At 41.0% G+C, this 17,073-nt stretch overlaps 1 protein-coding gene across 1 annotated transcript in view; it reads right to left on the bottom strand.

The window, feature by feature from the left end:
* Positions 1 to 17,073, bottom strand: part of TRAPPC10 (trafficking protein particle complex 10) — a 60,173-nt gene that overhangs the window by 16,360 nt on the left and 26,740 nt on the right. The window contains exons 6-14 of the mRNA XM_015409785.1: positions 16,879 to 16,990; positions 16,478 to 16,725; positions 14,659 to 14,805; positions 12,048 to 12,162; positions 8,391 to 8,467; positions 6,817 to 6,908; positions 6,071 to 6,211; positions 3,003 to 3,115; positions 1,245 to 1,759 (exon numbers count right to left, since the gene is read on the bottom strand). Coding sequence (XP_015265271.1) covers positions 1,245 to 1,759; positions 3,003 to 3,115; positions 6,071 to 6,211; positions 6,817 to 6,908; positions 8,391 to 8,467; positions 12,048 to 12,162; positions 14,659 to 14,805; positions 16,478 to 16,725; positions 16,879 to 16,990 — 1,560 coding nt within the window. The remainder of the gene's footprint in view (positions 1 to 1,244; positions 1,760 to 3,002; positions 3,116 to 6,070; positions 6,212 to 6,816; positions 6,909 to 8,390; positions 8,468 to 12,047; positions 12,163 to 14,658; positions 14,806 to 16,477; positions 16,726 to 16,878; positions 16,991 to 17,073) is intronic.

Genomic DNA, 17,073 nt, shown 5'->3' with positions numbered 1-17,073 from the left:
ATAAACAGCAAAATAAAAAATAAGCTAGGCATTCACATCTACAAATGTATATACAATTGGCCCATTTTTGTACAATCCTTCTATCCCTCTCAGGATCAGAAATGTCTCAGTGGTCCAAACTGTTCTCTCATTGCACATGTCCACTTCACATGTAAATATTATTTCTTTACATTATTTATAGTCCGCCTTTCTTACTGGTATTCAGGGCGGATTACACAGAGTAAGTCAATACAATCAATAAGATGGGACATTCAGTAAACAATGAAATGATTTGGGTTGCAGAACCAATCAGAAGTCCAACAACAAAACTGAAGCACAGCATCAGTGTTAACATGACTCACTAAAACGATGTAAAATCACACAATGGGATCCAACAAGTTACTTTCTGAAGCCTTTTGTACAGTGCTTCCCTACAGCCTGAGTAGAAAAGCCCTCCTGAATAATCCAGTTTTGCACAGTTTGCAGAAAGCCAGAAGTGTGACCTCCTCAGGCAGGCCATTCTGCAAGGTGGGGTTGTGAAGTCCACTGCTTGGCCACATGTTGGAATAGCCCCATGCTGCACTTTGGTCCCTGAACTTTTAAAATGTTTTGTAATCCACCTGGAGTCTCAGCAAGCAAGGCAGGCTATAAATACAGTAAATATTTTTTTAAAAAAATGCATGGTTGTATTTTGATGCCTCAGGTCTCTATTTAGCGGAAAGCTGGTATCAGAAGTAAACAAGTACGCATGGACTGAAGCATCAAAAACTGTAAAAAAAAGAGCAATGCTTAAGAGCATAGGATTTTTTAAAGCACCATGGCATATTTTAGATAAATCTTTTTAGATCCTATACACTATAACAAAATTACAAAGACAAAATGTGTGGAACTTATCACCTGCAATTGGTGACAAAATTGTAAGTGACACTTCACCACTTTAAACAGCTTAAAACTAGTTCTCAGCAAGTTTGATCAAAACCAAAACAACCTTACCTTTTCTGTTTCCTTTTTCACAATGAATACAACAGTTGGAAAAAAGATGGCATACATATTTTAATTCTAGCTATTAGCAAAACATTTAAACTTCAGAGGAGTAAGAACTAAAAATAATAATTTAAATAATTTTGTTGAGTGTCATCCTGGCTTCCTAGAATTACATCACAGAATCTGCCAGCCATCCAGATAAACCAAGAGGGATGAATGTAGAATCAGCCAAGTTGTAAAATTGTAGCAGGACAGCAATACTGCCTTCTAGAAAAACATACCTGAGTTTTGAAAGTTATTTTATTGACCCCTGGTTCCAGTATCATGTTGCTACACTTTAACACATGGGCACCATCTTCAAGAGACAGCCCTGTTGGTACTTCCAGAGAAGAACTGCTCTCCTGCCGCCGCAACAGCATGTGCACATTTTTGCAGATGATGCCTGTCGTGTTCAAAGAATTATCCGAGGGACTCCTTTCATACATTTCATACAACTCCAGCATCGGCAAGCTACTCCTTGAGAGAGAGAAACCTACAACCTCATTTGGAAAGCTGATAATACCATTGGAAATCTTGTGTTTTGTGAGCCATTCAGCGGTTTTCCGGTAGCTATTTTTTTCAATGCTAAAATGGACATTGATGGCAATCTGATCAATGTTGACCGTGATGGGCATTTGGTTAACCAATGTCAGTTCAATTGACAACATTCCACCCACATGGACCACAGCATTAGGAGGATCAAAATGTAAATTCTTCAACTGTGCGAAGGGATGCATGGACAATATCACTTTCTGACCTGAAATGGAGACAAAATTGAATACTAGGTATTTCAGCTTAACCAGAGTCATGCTTCCATCCACCAGTAGCCATAACAGAAGGGTAAAGGTCTTCTCTTCTCTGAAGGAAAGGGCTAACCAAGGTCAGAATATTTATCTGGAAGAATCTAGATTTACAACACATGAAACCTGCCTTATACTTGGTCAGACCACTGGTTCTTCATAGCTAGTATTGTAGATTCTGGCTGGCAAGGCTTTCTAGGGTCTTAGAGGTATTTATCTATTACCTGATCCTCTTAACTGGAGACTGAACCTGGTTCCTTCTGTAGGCAAAGCAGATGCTCTAGTACAGAGTCATGGACCCTCCCCATTATAGACTCTGCAGGCATTGTCTCGTCTGCTGCAAAGGCTAGTGCAAATTGTTGGGCTTCTATAATATGGATGTTTGGGTCCTCCCCTTAATTACATTCCTTTTCCCTCTACAGACTGCAGTATGCATATTAACTGGAGGCTGAGCACCAAGAGAATTAAAATTCTGTGCCAAGAAAAGCCCAGTTCTGTAACCTGCATAGTTTATACAAAGTATAATTGAATTTTTCTTGCTTTTGATTGCTATGGAGTGATAAGGAACGATGTAAAGCACTGAAGCCCATGCCCCACCAAACCCACCCCCAGCCACTGGAAAATATGTTAAAACCATTCCTTCAGCTCCAGCAGACACTCCTCACATGTTCCCAAGCATATCTTTACTATCACAAAGGCCAGAAACTTGTTTGATAAAAAAAAAAGCTGAAATCCGAGAAACTGAATATGACAGCCACATTATGCAAGTTTTCTGTTTGCCTGCAGAATCATAGCAGGAATACACACTGGTTAAAACCAGAACTTGTACTGAAATTATAGGGGGAAGGCAGGTCTCCCTATCTTGTGTGACAGCCTCTTTAGCTACTGTTTTTAGAAGGGTATCAAGGAGGTATGATTTGGCCATGATTCATTAAGCTCCGTCTCCCTCTACACTTTGAGCCAGGATGCCATGCAACACTCTAACTTCCTGAAACTGCTACTCATCAAAAAAGATACCTGACGGAAGGAGCGCAGTATATTATAACTAAGGAAATATTAAAAAGAAAACTGCAAACGCATGTAGAAAGTTACTAATAAAAAGGTGAAGCGTTGACACACTAGGGAACCCAAGTCTTGCTTCAGAAGGCCATCCTATGTAAGTGCAGAAGTTTTATAACTAGTCTTTTTCAGAAGTCTTACCTTTGCCATCTGAGGGCTGTTTGGCAAAATTTAAGATCTCTTGGCAAAAGTGTTTGCGCTCTTCTTCTGTCAAGTTAGTATCAGCAGCTAGCAGGCTGCTTGTTTGGAGATAGCTGGCACAAAGTTGAGGCATAGCAAAAGAAATGGTGATGTATAGACAAAATGAATATTCTATTTATAAATATTTACGTGAAACTTTTTTCATCAAACTTTTATAAAATTGGCTCAATGTGTTAATTTTGATTATTATACTGTGATTGTTTTATTCTGAGGGATTTAAGTCAAAACGTGGGACAAAAATTTAAATAACATGAAATCAATAATGCCAAAACAACCTATAAAATTACCTGTACAGTAGTAATATTTAATACTACATCTATCTCCACCAACTGGCAAACAGCAATTCCAAAAACAGCAATAGTTAACCACAACCACAAAGGAGAAGAAAAGACACACCAACTTCTCTTCCCCACTGGTCTGTCCCCTAATGTTGCCATTTCCCAAGTATTCACTGAACTAAAAGTCCAAGGAACTAGCACCAGTGATCACCATGCCAACAGCCTTTAGGAAACCAAGAGAAGTAACATCAGGATGATGATAATCAGTTATGGATGAGATCAGAATTTACTTTGCCACCAATATCAATAATAGTTCATAAATTTGCAATATATTTCTGATTGAAGATCTTTTTTCTCCCAAGTACCACTTCTAATAATATTGGTGTATGAAGAGAGGAAAGATATATCATGGAGATCACATATACTGTCTTTACTGGCTAAACTAGGATTATCTGAAGAGTATTTAAGGAGTTCTGATCACGCTTAATTAAATAAAGATTAATTGACATAATGTTCACAAGTAGATCATGGGTTATTTAGTACCATGAGTTCAGCCACTTTATATAAACTTATATCTTTTCCTATAGCTCACCTGATTTACCCTGATGACCTAATGATTGTAGAATATAGAGGCATTTACTAGGGGGCTTGGGTTACAATTGGCAGTAGTGAAGGGCTGTTATAATAAGATCCCATTTGATGATGGAGTGTGCTCCTATGACTACAAATCCATTGAAGATCTGCCTCATGCTATGTTTCGATGCCCAAGATTTGTAACTGTTCGGAGAAGTACCTTAGAAATATTTTACAGTGTTTGCCAGGGAGTTCAGAGCAAATTTAATTAGTTGTGTTACTGGCAGATAAGGATAGATGAATCACAATGCAAATGGCAAAGTTTGTAGCATCAGTTACCAAGATACAGTTAAGATTACTGAAGTAAACTATGTTTATAAATAAATTTATTTAATAAGATGCTTTTGGTAAAATTTATTATATTGTTACATATGATTTTGTGGATTCTATGGATTTAGAGTTATTAACGGGGATATGTTAATCTGTATTATTGTTTTACTGATTAATTTATGTGATAGTTTGAATTGACATTACAATTTGGTATTATTATTGTGTTTTCCTTCTTTTTTTTGTTTTATTACTATGGCTGAGCTGAAGCAATAAAGTTATCTGTCAACATGAGGATGCAATCATTATTTAGCCAGCTCCATAGGTGTATGTTAAATCACAGGACCTCTAATCTTGGATCCTTCTTTTGACAGCTCTTTAAAGTTGAAGATACACTGTATAAGAGGCACCAAATGACTAGATAGCACCTTACAGACCAACAAGAGTTTCAGACTGTAAGTTTTCAAGAGACAAGGCTCCCTTCATCAGACACAACTAGGAAGGGAGATCTGACAAAGGGAGCTTTGACTCTCAAAAGCTCATCCTCTGAAACGCTTGCTGGTCTCTAGGGTGCTCCTGGACTAAAATCTAACTCTTCTACTGCAGACCCACATGGCTATTCTCTGAAAATGACTAGACAGGTTCACACTTGGGTGCTGCCAGGAGAACACTTGCTCCAGAAGAGCGAAAAGGTACAAGACTGCAATACGAGAACTTCTTAAAACTAATGACCACGAAAAAGGGTCTTCAGATTCTTTAAGGACAAAGAAAGCGGACAACATACAAAAACTGAAGGCACTTCTGTGCTAGGGAGCCTGCCATGGCAACAGTCTGCTTTTCTGCCCTTTTAATGCAAGCCAGCAAGATCCTCCAATAGGGTCAGCATATAGAAGAACAAGGTCAGCATTCCAGAAGTGGATCTCTGTATCTTGTACAGTGCCATTTCCCATATGATGTTAACCACTAGTTTAGACTGGCCTGAAATTTCACAGCCACCACTGATCACGCCCGTCCCTCCACAGCAGTTGAGACTGCACACACTGAAGCTCTCGAAAGAAACCACTATGAGCTGCACAGAGTAGCACAAGCAATAGTGTTGCTGCTGAGGTAACTGGAGCACATTCCAGTATAACTGACAACTTTGGTGGAGGAAAACATGTTGCCTGGTCATCACGAAAACTAAGATGTACCATGTTCCCACAGAACCAGTAATTGGTTTTTTTTTTAAAGAGCTACCACAGGTTCACAGCACAAGTGAAAAGGATTTGGGGGGTTGAAACTGATCACAAGCTGAACACAAGCCAGCAGGACAAACCCGAAGGACTGTTGTGTAGAAGAAGAGCAAAGAAACTTCTTAATGGTAAGAATGGTTTGGCAACAGAACTGAATACTCAGTGGGGTGGCAGGCTCTCTTTTGCTGGAAGTATTTAAGCAAAGGCTGGACCAGCCATCTATGGGGAGGGGATGCTGCAGCCTGCACTGAACAAAAAGTTGGACTTCATGGCCCGTAAGGCCCCTTCCCACTCTATGAGATACAAAAATTACAGCATTGCAGAGCAGGTCGTCAGTGTGATGCTTGGGTAAGGAAAGCTTTCCTATGGTGTTTACCTGAAACAAGCCAATACAGCTACCCCAGGGCAAGTTAAAATCTGGGGTCGCTATAGTGGCTTGCTTCAGGAAAACATCAGAGGAAACTTTTCTTTACCAAGCACCACACTGAAGACCTGCTCTGCAATGCTGTAATTTTTATAAAAGCCACCATTTTATGGCTGGCTCTACCTGAACACCACATAATAAATCAACCCTCAATTTTCTTCTTTTGAAGGATACTTTTCAGTTTGTCCAAGGTGTTTCTGACATTCTGCTAGTTGTTTCCGTGTATGCGTAATAAGCAATGCCCACCCCTCGGCAAGGTAAGTCTTTAATGCTCCTTGAAGATACACTTCAGCCTTTTGGGGACTCCTCTTCTTCCTTTGGAAGAGTCGCAAGTGGGGGAAGAAAGAAACAACAGTGAAGTAATACTTAAACTGTCCCTGTTACAAATAGGTAAGACTAACAAAACAGGCAAAGAGTGACTTAGTACTGCAACAGTCAATGTACATGGGGCCAACTGAAAGCTTTTTAGTCCATAAACAGTTATATCGGTCATAATATAACTCCCAGAAAACCTTATTTCCCCTGCACCACAGATTTCTTCCTATGCAAATTAATGTTTGTACTGCTTGTTATGCATTTCTGAACCACAGAACACTCCTTTCCTTGACTGAGATTCCATATCACTGCAAAAGGAAAGGAAACGGAACTTGGGGGTGTAAACATTAGTATAGCTAACTAACTATTCTGAGCAAGTGTCTATTGCTGTAGCATGGAGAAGCTGACTACTTAACCTAGGGACAAAGTCTGGTTTGTCATTACTTGGCAGAACACATGCCTAAGTTGCCTTTTAGTGTTCTCAGAGATGTCCCTTTCAGAATACATTTTAAAGAACAAACCATTAACAATGTAAGCTTTAATTAGATTGAAAAGTCCTTTAAAAACTTAAAAATAAGTGGCATATAATTTAAAGATTTCTTTACATATAAAACTCTGCCAGATCCTTTCCAACAAGCTTGGCTGAGCGGATTCTTCCAATGTTTGTGTACATTTCAATGGTGGCATGGGAAAGATCCTATATAAGAGAAAATAAAAGGTTTTTAGAAAAAATGTACTACAATGGATCTTTGCTCCAGAATCTAATAGAGCAGTCCTCATCCCAAGGCCTGGGACCCTCAAAGGGATCACAGACTCCCACCTACCAGGTCATGATCCTCTATAGAGCCACCAGTATATTGTGTTTCCTTTTGGAAATATCTGGGTGCAAGAACGCATGCACAGCGTGCAAGGGCACCATGCCTCCTTCCTCTGCACACAGCAGGAGAGGTCACTCAGCAGTGGAGAGGATTCCATACAGTTCTGACCCTTGAGTTGTACCTTACTATGGTACATCTTCTGTTGCTCAGCTTGTGTTTCCTTTCCCTGCCTCTCTTAACCCATTGCCCATAGACCTAGCCTTGACTAATGATGCCACTACTTTGTTCCTTTTCTTCCAGGTGCATGACTGATGATGTAAGTTCCTATCACATGCTTGCTGTTCAGCAGTCTCCAGAACGGCTGAAAACTGCTGCAACAGTGTACTTCATGTTTAACTAAAATGTATTCAGAAACACATGCTCCACAAATTTTTGGTTAATATGCATATAAAGGGCCAAAGTTTCATTACTTCTTTGTCACTTAAGGAAATTGTTATTATTAATCTACTTAATTCATTCCAGCACCACCCCGCACCTAAAGCAGCTGACATAATTCTCATCTCTTCCATTTTATTTTCACAACAACTCAGTGAGACACGTTAGACAAAGTGTGACTGGCCCAGGGTCACCCAGCACGGTTCCATGGCAGAGCGGGGATTCCAGCTCCCAGATCCTAGTCTGATGACACTCTAACCACTATACCACATTAGCTCTTATGTGAAATTTTGACTTAAAATCAGGCAAATGTTTTGTAAAACTGCCTTGCAAGCTAAGGCTGAAAGGTGGGATATAACTCATTTTAATAGACAGGTTCTTGACTTTTTCAGTTAGCAAGGATAGAAGTATGTTGAATAATAGAAGTTTAACACATACACGATTCTAGGAAGGAAAACACAAAACTAACCAACCTTCTCCCATTTTCCCCTCTCTCAATTGTTAACCTTGCCTCCCTCTTTTTGTGTCTAGCCACTATTGATATTTAGAGTTGATGTAGGAACCTGTTTGATATTTCTCTGTAAAGTGCCTTAAAAATAAAGATTTTAAAAAATTAACAGAACAAAATTAAAGCTATTCCCACAGTTTGCTAGCACTGAAAGACTGCTGCAGATATCTTTAGCTGCTACTAATTTTAATTATCCATTACCAAAATTATGTTTGTTTTATTCAATATATTGAAAGTGAACCACATCGATAATTTGGTATTTCTTAAAACAGTCCATAAGTCTAGTACCTAGTATTATGTTGAAAGTGCTGCCATCAGTCCAACAAATATATCCCACACAAATGTCTATTATAAATTCACTGCTATACTTGTCTCTTATTCAGCTTGTATACATAGAATATTCATAAGGCACACTTACTAAATAGTGCTTTTCAAAAGCTTCTACAGATGATAAGGCCTCTTTCAGTTTCTTATAAGGAGACTGTGCTGTATTGGCTTCAAAAACAAAACAGGATATGCTATATTATAAGAGATTACTGCTTGTAAAGGCAACATACATTTGACCAGAAAAACACAACTGGTTTTACTGCACTAGATGTAAGAGGTGTCTTGCATTAATGTTATGTCAGTTTGGAAAAAATCTAGTGTGATATGACAAATTTTGTAATCAGAATATCTGACCCAGTGAAAATTTCACTTGCATTACACAAGCCAAGTATACTGCCTGTAAGTAGAGACACAAAAATCCCAGCACATGAGCAGGAAGAGGCACCTATACACTGGGCCTGGTTACCTAAGATGGAAGGAAGCAAATCTCTCTCTTCCCGTGTACACTGCAAGTATGGAAGATCCCTGCCTCATTTACATCTTTCTTGCTACTTCTACACCTCTACTCTACATCTAGATTATTCTCTTTTTTGAAAACAGAACAATGATGCTTTCACGCTCTCATTTCAGATGGCAATCAGGGGTCTGCATTTGGGTCTACCAGAATCTATTTTTGGGATATATTTTGGCATCCCAAATGAATCTGGGATTTTTCAGGAGAACCGGAAAAAATCCCTGAAAAAATCCTGGGTATACTCAGGAATTACTGGAAAACCCAAACAACAGCTGAGGGCTGTGGCAGATTGCTCCTGCCATTCAGCTTCTTCTTCTTTTTTGGGCTTTCTTCTGCAGTCCCTTTAAATGGGGTGCTTAAAGGGACTGAAGAAGAAACCTCACAAAATAGATTTCCACGCCAGCTCAGCTGAGGCTCTTTTGGGCTGTTCAACCGAACTGCCAAAGAGAGCTCCAGTGGAGCCTGTGGGGAGAACTCTCCCCGTAGGATCAGCTGCTTTGTGGGCTCTGTTGGGCAGTACAGTTTAAACCAGGCTGCCCAGCAGAGCCCAGCTCAGTCTGCGGGGAGCGTTCTCCTTGCAGGATCAACTCCTTGGTGGGGTCCATTGGGCAGTCCGGTTTAAACGGTACTGCCCAGCAGAGCCCCAGCCCAGCCTGTGGTGAGAGTTTTCCCTGCAGGATCGGCTCCTTGGCAGGCTCCTTTAGGGCTGCCCAGCAGAGTACCAGCCCTCCCCCCAGTTCAGCTCCTTTTCAAGCTCTTTTGGGCAGTCTGGTTTAAAGGGACCGCCTAAAAGAGTCCCATCTGAGCCATCTTTCAGCTGGTTTTTGTGGCTTCGCTGCTGCTCCCCCCCCCCCCCCACGGGCCCTCCCCCCCCCCCCCCCCACGGTATTTTTTTAGAAATTTAGAAAAATTTTGAAAAAAATTCAGGATTTCAAAAAAATCCCAGATCCATATTCTTTACCGGTATTGGGATCTGGGTTTTTTGGGGGGGAATCCCGTGTTTTTCCCCCCAGGTCCAATAGACCCGAACTGAAAAATACTGAGGGGAAGAAATTGCACACCCCTAGTGGCGATAGCTGGTGTGTTCAGAAAAAAAACCCCATAACAGTCTGCCTATCTCTGCTGCCTGCACAGAAGAATTTGGGGGCATAGAACGGAGAACAGGTTTCTAGCCCTTCCATAAGGCACCAGCAGCAAGACCAGAGGTGTCAAACTCATTTGTTATGAGGGCCGGATCTGACATAAATGTGACTTTGTATGGCCGGGCCATGTGCACCGTAAAACATAATGCTGGGTACCGGAGATATAAACTCTATAAAGGACAGCAGCTGGTAAGCTCTGAGTTGGTGTGTCCTCACTGCAAGGCTCCATGGGTTGGGAGTGGGGTGCATAGGAAAACCCACATGGGCAGACCGGAGAGCCAGCAGTGCAGCGCTGGGCAGATGTTCCCATGCCCCAACAGAGGATTGTCTGCTCCCCATGTGCAAACACTGATCCCTGAGCTGCAGGCTGAGTGGAGAGGTATGAATGTGGCTGCAGTGGCTCCCAACTTACCAGTCCTTGAACTGAAGGGGTTCTGCTTGACTGCTGCAGACGAGGTTGTCCCGCCGTGCTGAAGCCACAACTGAAGTGGTTCTGCCCCCCCCCCTCCGAGCAGTGTCTTGTTCCATCCCTTGCACCAGTTGCTTGCAGGGTGCATTACAACCCTGCATGGGCCGGTTCTGGCCCCCAGACCTTATTTTTGATACCCCAGAGCAAGACACTATCTTCTGCTTTGGTGGGGAGGGCAGGGTATAAATCGAATAAATAAATAAAAGTCCAGCATGAGGGTACACTCTCCTCCAAGTTCTCTGGACTTGCCACAAGACTCAGAGGCAATAACGGCTTGATTAATAATCCAATCCCCAAATTTGTGGCTTCTAACAAATTCCTTCAAAATTTAATTCTCTCTCTGGTTTACTTTTCTTCTCCTCTTTCTATTCTCACACCCTTCCAGTCCTGTCATCATTATTTTTTCTATGCATTTTTCCTATTTATCATAGCCTTTCACCAATTTACTATTCTTTCATTTTCCAGAACACTGTCTCATTATTCTATACGTCCTCCTTATATGGAAACCCTTTTCTCCTTCACTATTTTGTTTCCTATTTCTCTCTCCCTCTGCCTTACTTTCAGCCTTTTTCACTTTTCTTACTTTGATGGGAAGAGTAGAGACTGGAATGCACATGGGAACCTCTCACTGAAATGCTGAGGTTCCTCACAGTCAGCTCCTAGAAAAGTCTCTTTGGCCCCGGTCACACGGGCTGAATATCGCGGGGGGGGGGGGGGGGGGGGTTGCCCCGGAGCGAACTACCGCAAGGCAGCCGGATCAAACGTCCCACCCGACGTCCCACCAACGTCCCGTGGTTGGGGGGAGGTGCCGATCATACCTCACTCCTGCGGCGCGGCAAAGAAGTGGCGCCGCGGGGGTTGTGTTGTTTTTTTTTACCCAAGTGTTCGCATGCGCCATTGGGTGCTTGTGCGCACCCGTGGAGACTTGACCAAAAAAAAAACTTTTCGCAACGGGACATGGGCGGGTGCCAGATGCCACGAGCTAACACCAGAAACGTGATCTGACGCCCGCCCTTGCCCCGCGGTTTCCGGAAACTAGTACCTCGGAGGTACTAGTTTTTTACAGCGCATCTTCGGAGTGAAGCCTCGGGTGAGCCACAGGAGCTCTACGCTTCCCAGATGTGGTGGTGAGATCGCACCCGGAAAATCCGCCTATCTTCCGTCTCTCTAGCATGCCTAATGCTCCGTGTGACTGGGGCCATTATTTATTTTTTTGCAGAACTTACTTAGAGCCTGCCTATTAAACTTCTAAAGCTATACTAAGCTATGCATGTTGAAACCCTAAATTCCCAGCATCCATAAATTATGTGACTACAGCTCTGCAATACTTTTCCACTGCAGTAAACACAGCACTCATGTAACAGAACATAAGAACAAACTACTATCATACTATGCCAAACAATGGCCCAATTAAATGCATGAGGGACAAGATGGAAATATCAGTCACCTATTTGTACTACGTTTGCAGTAGGAAATTATCCTTAAGCATGGGTTAGCTTTGAGAAATAGACAACCTGGGACTGTCCTTTACATGCTTGATGGGTAATACAGCTCTCTCTCAATACCAAACTTGCTGTGAAAGCAGTTACATTTAAATAATTTGATAAAAGCTGTCAGAGGTACCTGTTTCAGGGCGTTCAGCTCCAAGTCCTGCTAGAAGATCAACTGTTCTATTAAGATCTTCTGAATTGGGCCCATTTTCTGACACAAGACCACACAGGTAACCCAGAGATTTTAGCTGTAAAAATAGATCACATTATGAAATCACATTTCATAACAAGGGCTGCATTCAAATGTCACAAACAGAGGTTTCCCTTGCTCGAAAGCCAGTCAAATTCCGGTCTGCAGCTCAGTGTCTTAACCTCTGAGCCACCGTGGCCCCTAATATTAACTATAAAAAGGTAAAGGTTTCCCTTGCTCGAAAGCCAGTCGAATCTGACTTTAGGGGGCGGTGCTCATCTCCGTTTCCAAGCCACTGTCCAAAGACTAAACGCCGAGGCACATGGAACACTGTTACCTTCCCACTGAAGTGGAGGGAGGAGTAGATTTCTACCAGCTCCCCATGCCTCACTGTATGCTGTTCATAGACCTACAACTCTAGAGAAGCAGCTTTTTGGGTGATGCAGGAAAAATGTAGACTCATTCATTCTATTCATAGTTCACTGGATCCTAGCCAGGGTCTTTTTCCCCAACTGTTTTGATTTTTTTTTTTTAAATAACCTACAGAATCTATAGAACACATTAATCCATGTATGTGTGTTTAAATTTTAGTGTATTTGATGCAGTGAGTATTTTACTATTCTGGTAGCTATTAAAGGAGAGCCACCATCTTATTAAATTATTTTTTTCCTTAATACATACTTATGAGTTTAGCTATACTGGCATATATAAGAAGTTTTGGTTTCCATACTTTCAAGCTTCAGATACTTTAAACCTGTGGAGCCCCTGATATTCTGACCCTAGAGGTCACCCTCAGCAACAGCATAGAGAGCAACCAGGAGACTGGTGATGGGAGTGAGAATTGGCAAAAAAATACTGCCTTCCATAAATGCAACTCTCATCCTGCTGGCTAACGCACCTTTGGATCCAACCTTTGTATAAAAGAAATACAGTATTTCAGATCTAAATTGAGTAATAAGATTAATTTATTTGATATTTATGCAAAAAGCAAGTGCACTGGGAAAGAATTGTACATATAGAAGACAGTGAGTGATTCCTTTAAAAACGTTCCAACAATTAAGACTATAATATGTATGTGTCTTGTGGTGCTTCCATACCATCTAGTCATTATTTTTATACATACTCTTTCTCCAAAAAGAACGTGAGAAACTGTTGCTATGACTCCATACATCCTCCAACTGAACAAAATACACTATCTTGCCTCTTGGCCCATTTAATAATTCAATTGTTCACTATTTCTCACTTCAGTAGTCTTTGATACGAGTTACATTCACTTTGATATGAGTATACATTCTTTGATATGAGTTACATGCACTTACAATACAGTTTCAAAGTCTGTCAGAGCTCTTAACTGGACATTTTTATCCTCAAAAATTGAAAAATACATCCAATAACTTCATAATTTAAACCTTTACCTAATTAAACATATATTCAATTCAAACATATAAACAATTCAAACAAACCTAAGTGTCCATTTTATCCCCCAATCTATGACATAGGAGGAACAGCTGCTTCATCCAGTGTACATACAAGCATTATATTTGGGCAAAACTGCTGATTACAGATTTGGCACAAACCAAAAGCAGGGGCGTGGGAATTTGGAGGATTTAAATCAAGATGCAAAGTCATACTAATTATTACACAGAACTACTCCAATTATTATCAGAACCATCTACTCCAACATAAGTAAGGAACAATTAAGCAACCTGTACACCTGTACACCACAGAACTGAAGTGTACCTACATATTACACTTGTATCTCCCCCATGTCAACTAAATGTAGTAGTCTAACACATGGTCATGTGGGCAGATCAGTAAACGGAAGGAGGTAGGGGGAAGAACAATGTGACCCAGCCACCTCACAATGTTTAGCCACAAATGTCTCCATTGGACCTTACACACACAAATTAGGATTTTATTGAAAAAACAAATAGCAGCTCATTGGACTGATGAAGCACTAAGAACACAAAAATTCATATGCTGGAACACAACCAGCCAATCATGCCCTAGTATTACATTGTTGTCTTAAACCTGGAGTGCACTGCGTTTTCAAATCTCCATCTGCCCCTAAAGTAAAACATCTGTATCATATTGCAAAGAGCAACTTCTAGATTAAAGGATCTTCCATCAAGTACTACAGAACACTCTCACCAATAGCTCAGTTTCGAGTCCAGTAGCATCTTAAAGAAGAAGAGTTGGACTTATACCCCGCCCTTCACTTGGAGTCTCAGAGCGGCTTATGATATCCTTCCCTTCCTCTCGCCACAACAGAGACCCTGTGAGGTAGGTGAGGCTGAGAGAGCTCTGAGAGAACTGCTCTTGAGAGAACAGCTCTCAGAGAACTGTGACTGACCCAAGGTCACCCAGCTGGCTGTATGTGAGGGACTGGGAAATAAAAACCCGTTTCTCCAGATAGAGTCCACTGATCTTAACCACTACACCAAACTAGCTCGCCAAGATTTTCAGGGTATAAGCTTTCACGAGTCAAAGCTCCCTTTGCCAGATTGTGACCCAGTCACTAATAGCCTAGTAACACATTATCCACTTTACTTACCTTTTCAGTGGCATAGCTCCATAAGCCAACTGTGTGGGAAACATTGGCATCAATCTGAGACCGATCACAGCAGCCTTCTATTCTTTGCAGAACCTCCAGGCAACTTAAGAACACCCAACAATCCAAAGCACCAGGAGGAACAGAGACCTTAAGACCAAATGGTAAAAGGCTCTGTTCAGACACGAAATTAATTCTAACAGAACAGAGTTTGGCAAAAAGAGAACAAACTTTCAAAGAAAGTTGGCAAATAATTAAAAAAATACTTTGTGATTACTATCATTTTGAAGAATTTTAATTCATACCAGCAGCACATTTTAATAAATCACTATCAACTAAAACGGATATAAATAACTGCTTCAAAAACTGAATAGGATATAGAAAAAAGTCTCTAAAAAGATCAAACACCACCCTCCAAGCAAGTAGCCACTGACACAGCGCAAATACGTAAGCTGGGAAATAAAGGCACTAAACAGAAGTCAGGCCGCCAGAAGTCTGCAAAGGTCCTTTAACACACACAAAAAAAGCTTGGCAAGCCAGAAGTGGGATATAACAGGTACATATACCAGTGAGAAAGGCAGACTATGAAAATAAATATCAGAAAAATATGTATTAGACACGTATGGGTGGGAGGGGGGATGCACAAACACCCCTCCCCCAGCTTTTAGCAGCTTTTGGACAAGTCAAAAATAAAATTTGTCACAGTAAATATTAGAAGAGACTTAAAATATTCAGAGTAAAGCCTCCTCTGGGGGATTTAGAACTAACGATGAAGCACTGAGGCTAAGTTCAGTGCACAGAAATCCTTGGAAACTTGCATGCTACCTTCACCTAGCAGAACATGTGCAGTACTGGTCATAGCACAAAAGTTTGAACCGTACCAAGAACGGTGTACTGAGATGCTGGAATATATACAAGACTAGAGTTACAACCTCATCTGAAACACATTTTTGATCTCTGATCCCACCATCCAAAAATAGACACAGAAGAAGCAGAAATGTTCCAGAACCAGGCCCAAATATTACTAGAACTTGGAGCCTGGTTCAGAATGGGCTGGCCTCACATCAGTCCCTCTTTCCTACTTCTCTCTTTCCTTTCCAACCCAGTCTTACAAGGAACAGCAGGGCCTTACTTAAGCCTCTGATACTGCCTTGTAGATCATTGGGAACAAGATAGTTTAATGTCTTTAATTCCAAACCATCAGGGTGCATTTTGAGAAAAGGAAAGGTGGGTGGGGGCCCCATTGTGTTCCACAAGAGCACAGTAGGTCAATTCAGCAACTTCTAAAATGTTTTACAAATGATTTTTTCCAAGCACATTCTGAATCTAGCCTGGGATTGGGGATTGCCCATTACTAACTTCCAAAAAGTTGATCTGGTTATTCTGTAAAACTGTATATGCAACCAGGACACAACCATAAAGAACATCTCAGGAACATTATCATGCCACTGTTTAGGCAGCCACTGTTTAGAAAACACAACTGTGTTTAACAGCTCAAATGGCATACTGAGAAATTAATTTCCTAGCCACAGTACCTTATATAACTACATGTATGGACAGTTAGCTGCTACAGAGAGAACATGGCATATTAACTACCTCCGTGTACTTTGATTTACACATCTTACAATACAGTACACTTTACTTTACATTCTCCTAACCAGATGCTTTAAACTTTCACATAATTAACTGATTAAACACTGTCCAAAGGACACTCAAGCTTTAGCCATCCTAAACAACTTCTCTAATCCAAAGCAAGTGATAAACAACTTGGAAGGAAGCTTAAGAATTAGTCACTTGACTGATTAAAGTTACATTGACTTACTTCAAGGAGCTTTAGCTCTTGCACACAGTTATGGAGGAGTTCTAGTGCTCGCTGAGATACTTCCCATGGCCTCTGAAGGAAGATGAGCAATGTGCACTGGCGAGAAAATAAGTAACTGCGCAAATCTAATAGAGTGGCTTCCTGGTTCTGAATCAGTTCTCTTTTCTCCATGTCTATTGGTTTGCGGAGTACCAGCCCATTCCAACTTCGCACTGGCTGGCAGAAAAATGTCAGCCAATTTGCCCCATCTGAGTAAAGCAAGCAACAATTAAAATTGACTATTCGTGTCACATAGTTTCAACTCAGATCAATATGGTTTTAAGGCTTTTACATTGTTGTATTGTTCATTTTAATTTTGTAAAGGAAAAACAGCAATGTCACTTTCTGATGTAAGGACTTACCACCAGCACCAAAGTTGACAACGTATTGGGAGAACAGCGCATCTAATTCATCATACTGCACCAGAGCATCCTCAAATTGCTGCAGCATTTCAAAGACAAAGGCCAATTCCTCCTTTTAACATCCAAAGAAAAGCATGTGTTAATATGCACTGCCAGGTTTGGGGTCCAAAGGCTTTAATCAGTTTTTTTAAAAAT

This window comes from Gekko japonicus, unplaced genomic scaffold (genome assembly GCF_001447785.1).
Source record: "Gekko japonicus isolate JY-2015 unplaced genomic scaffold, Gekko_japonicus_V1.1 scaffold4, whole genome shotgun sequence".
Taxonomy (NCBI): Eukaryota; Metazoa; Chordata; class Lepidosauria; order Squamata; family Gekkonidae; genus Gekko; species Gekko japonicus.
Note: the sequence above shows the minus strand (reverse complement) of the source record. Positions and strands in the feature narration are given on the sequence as shown.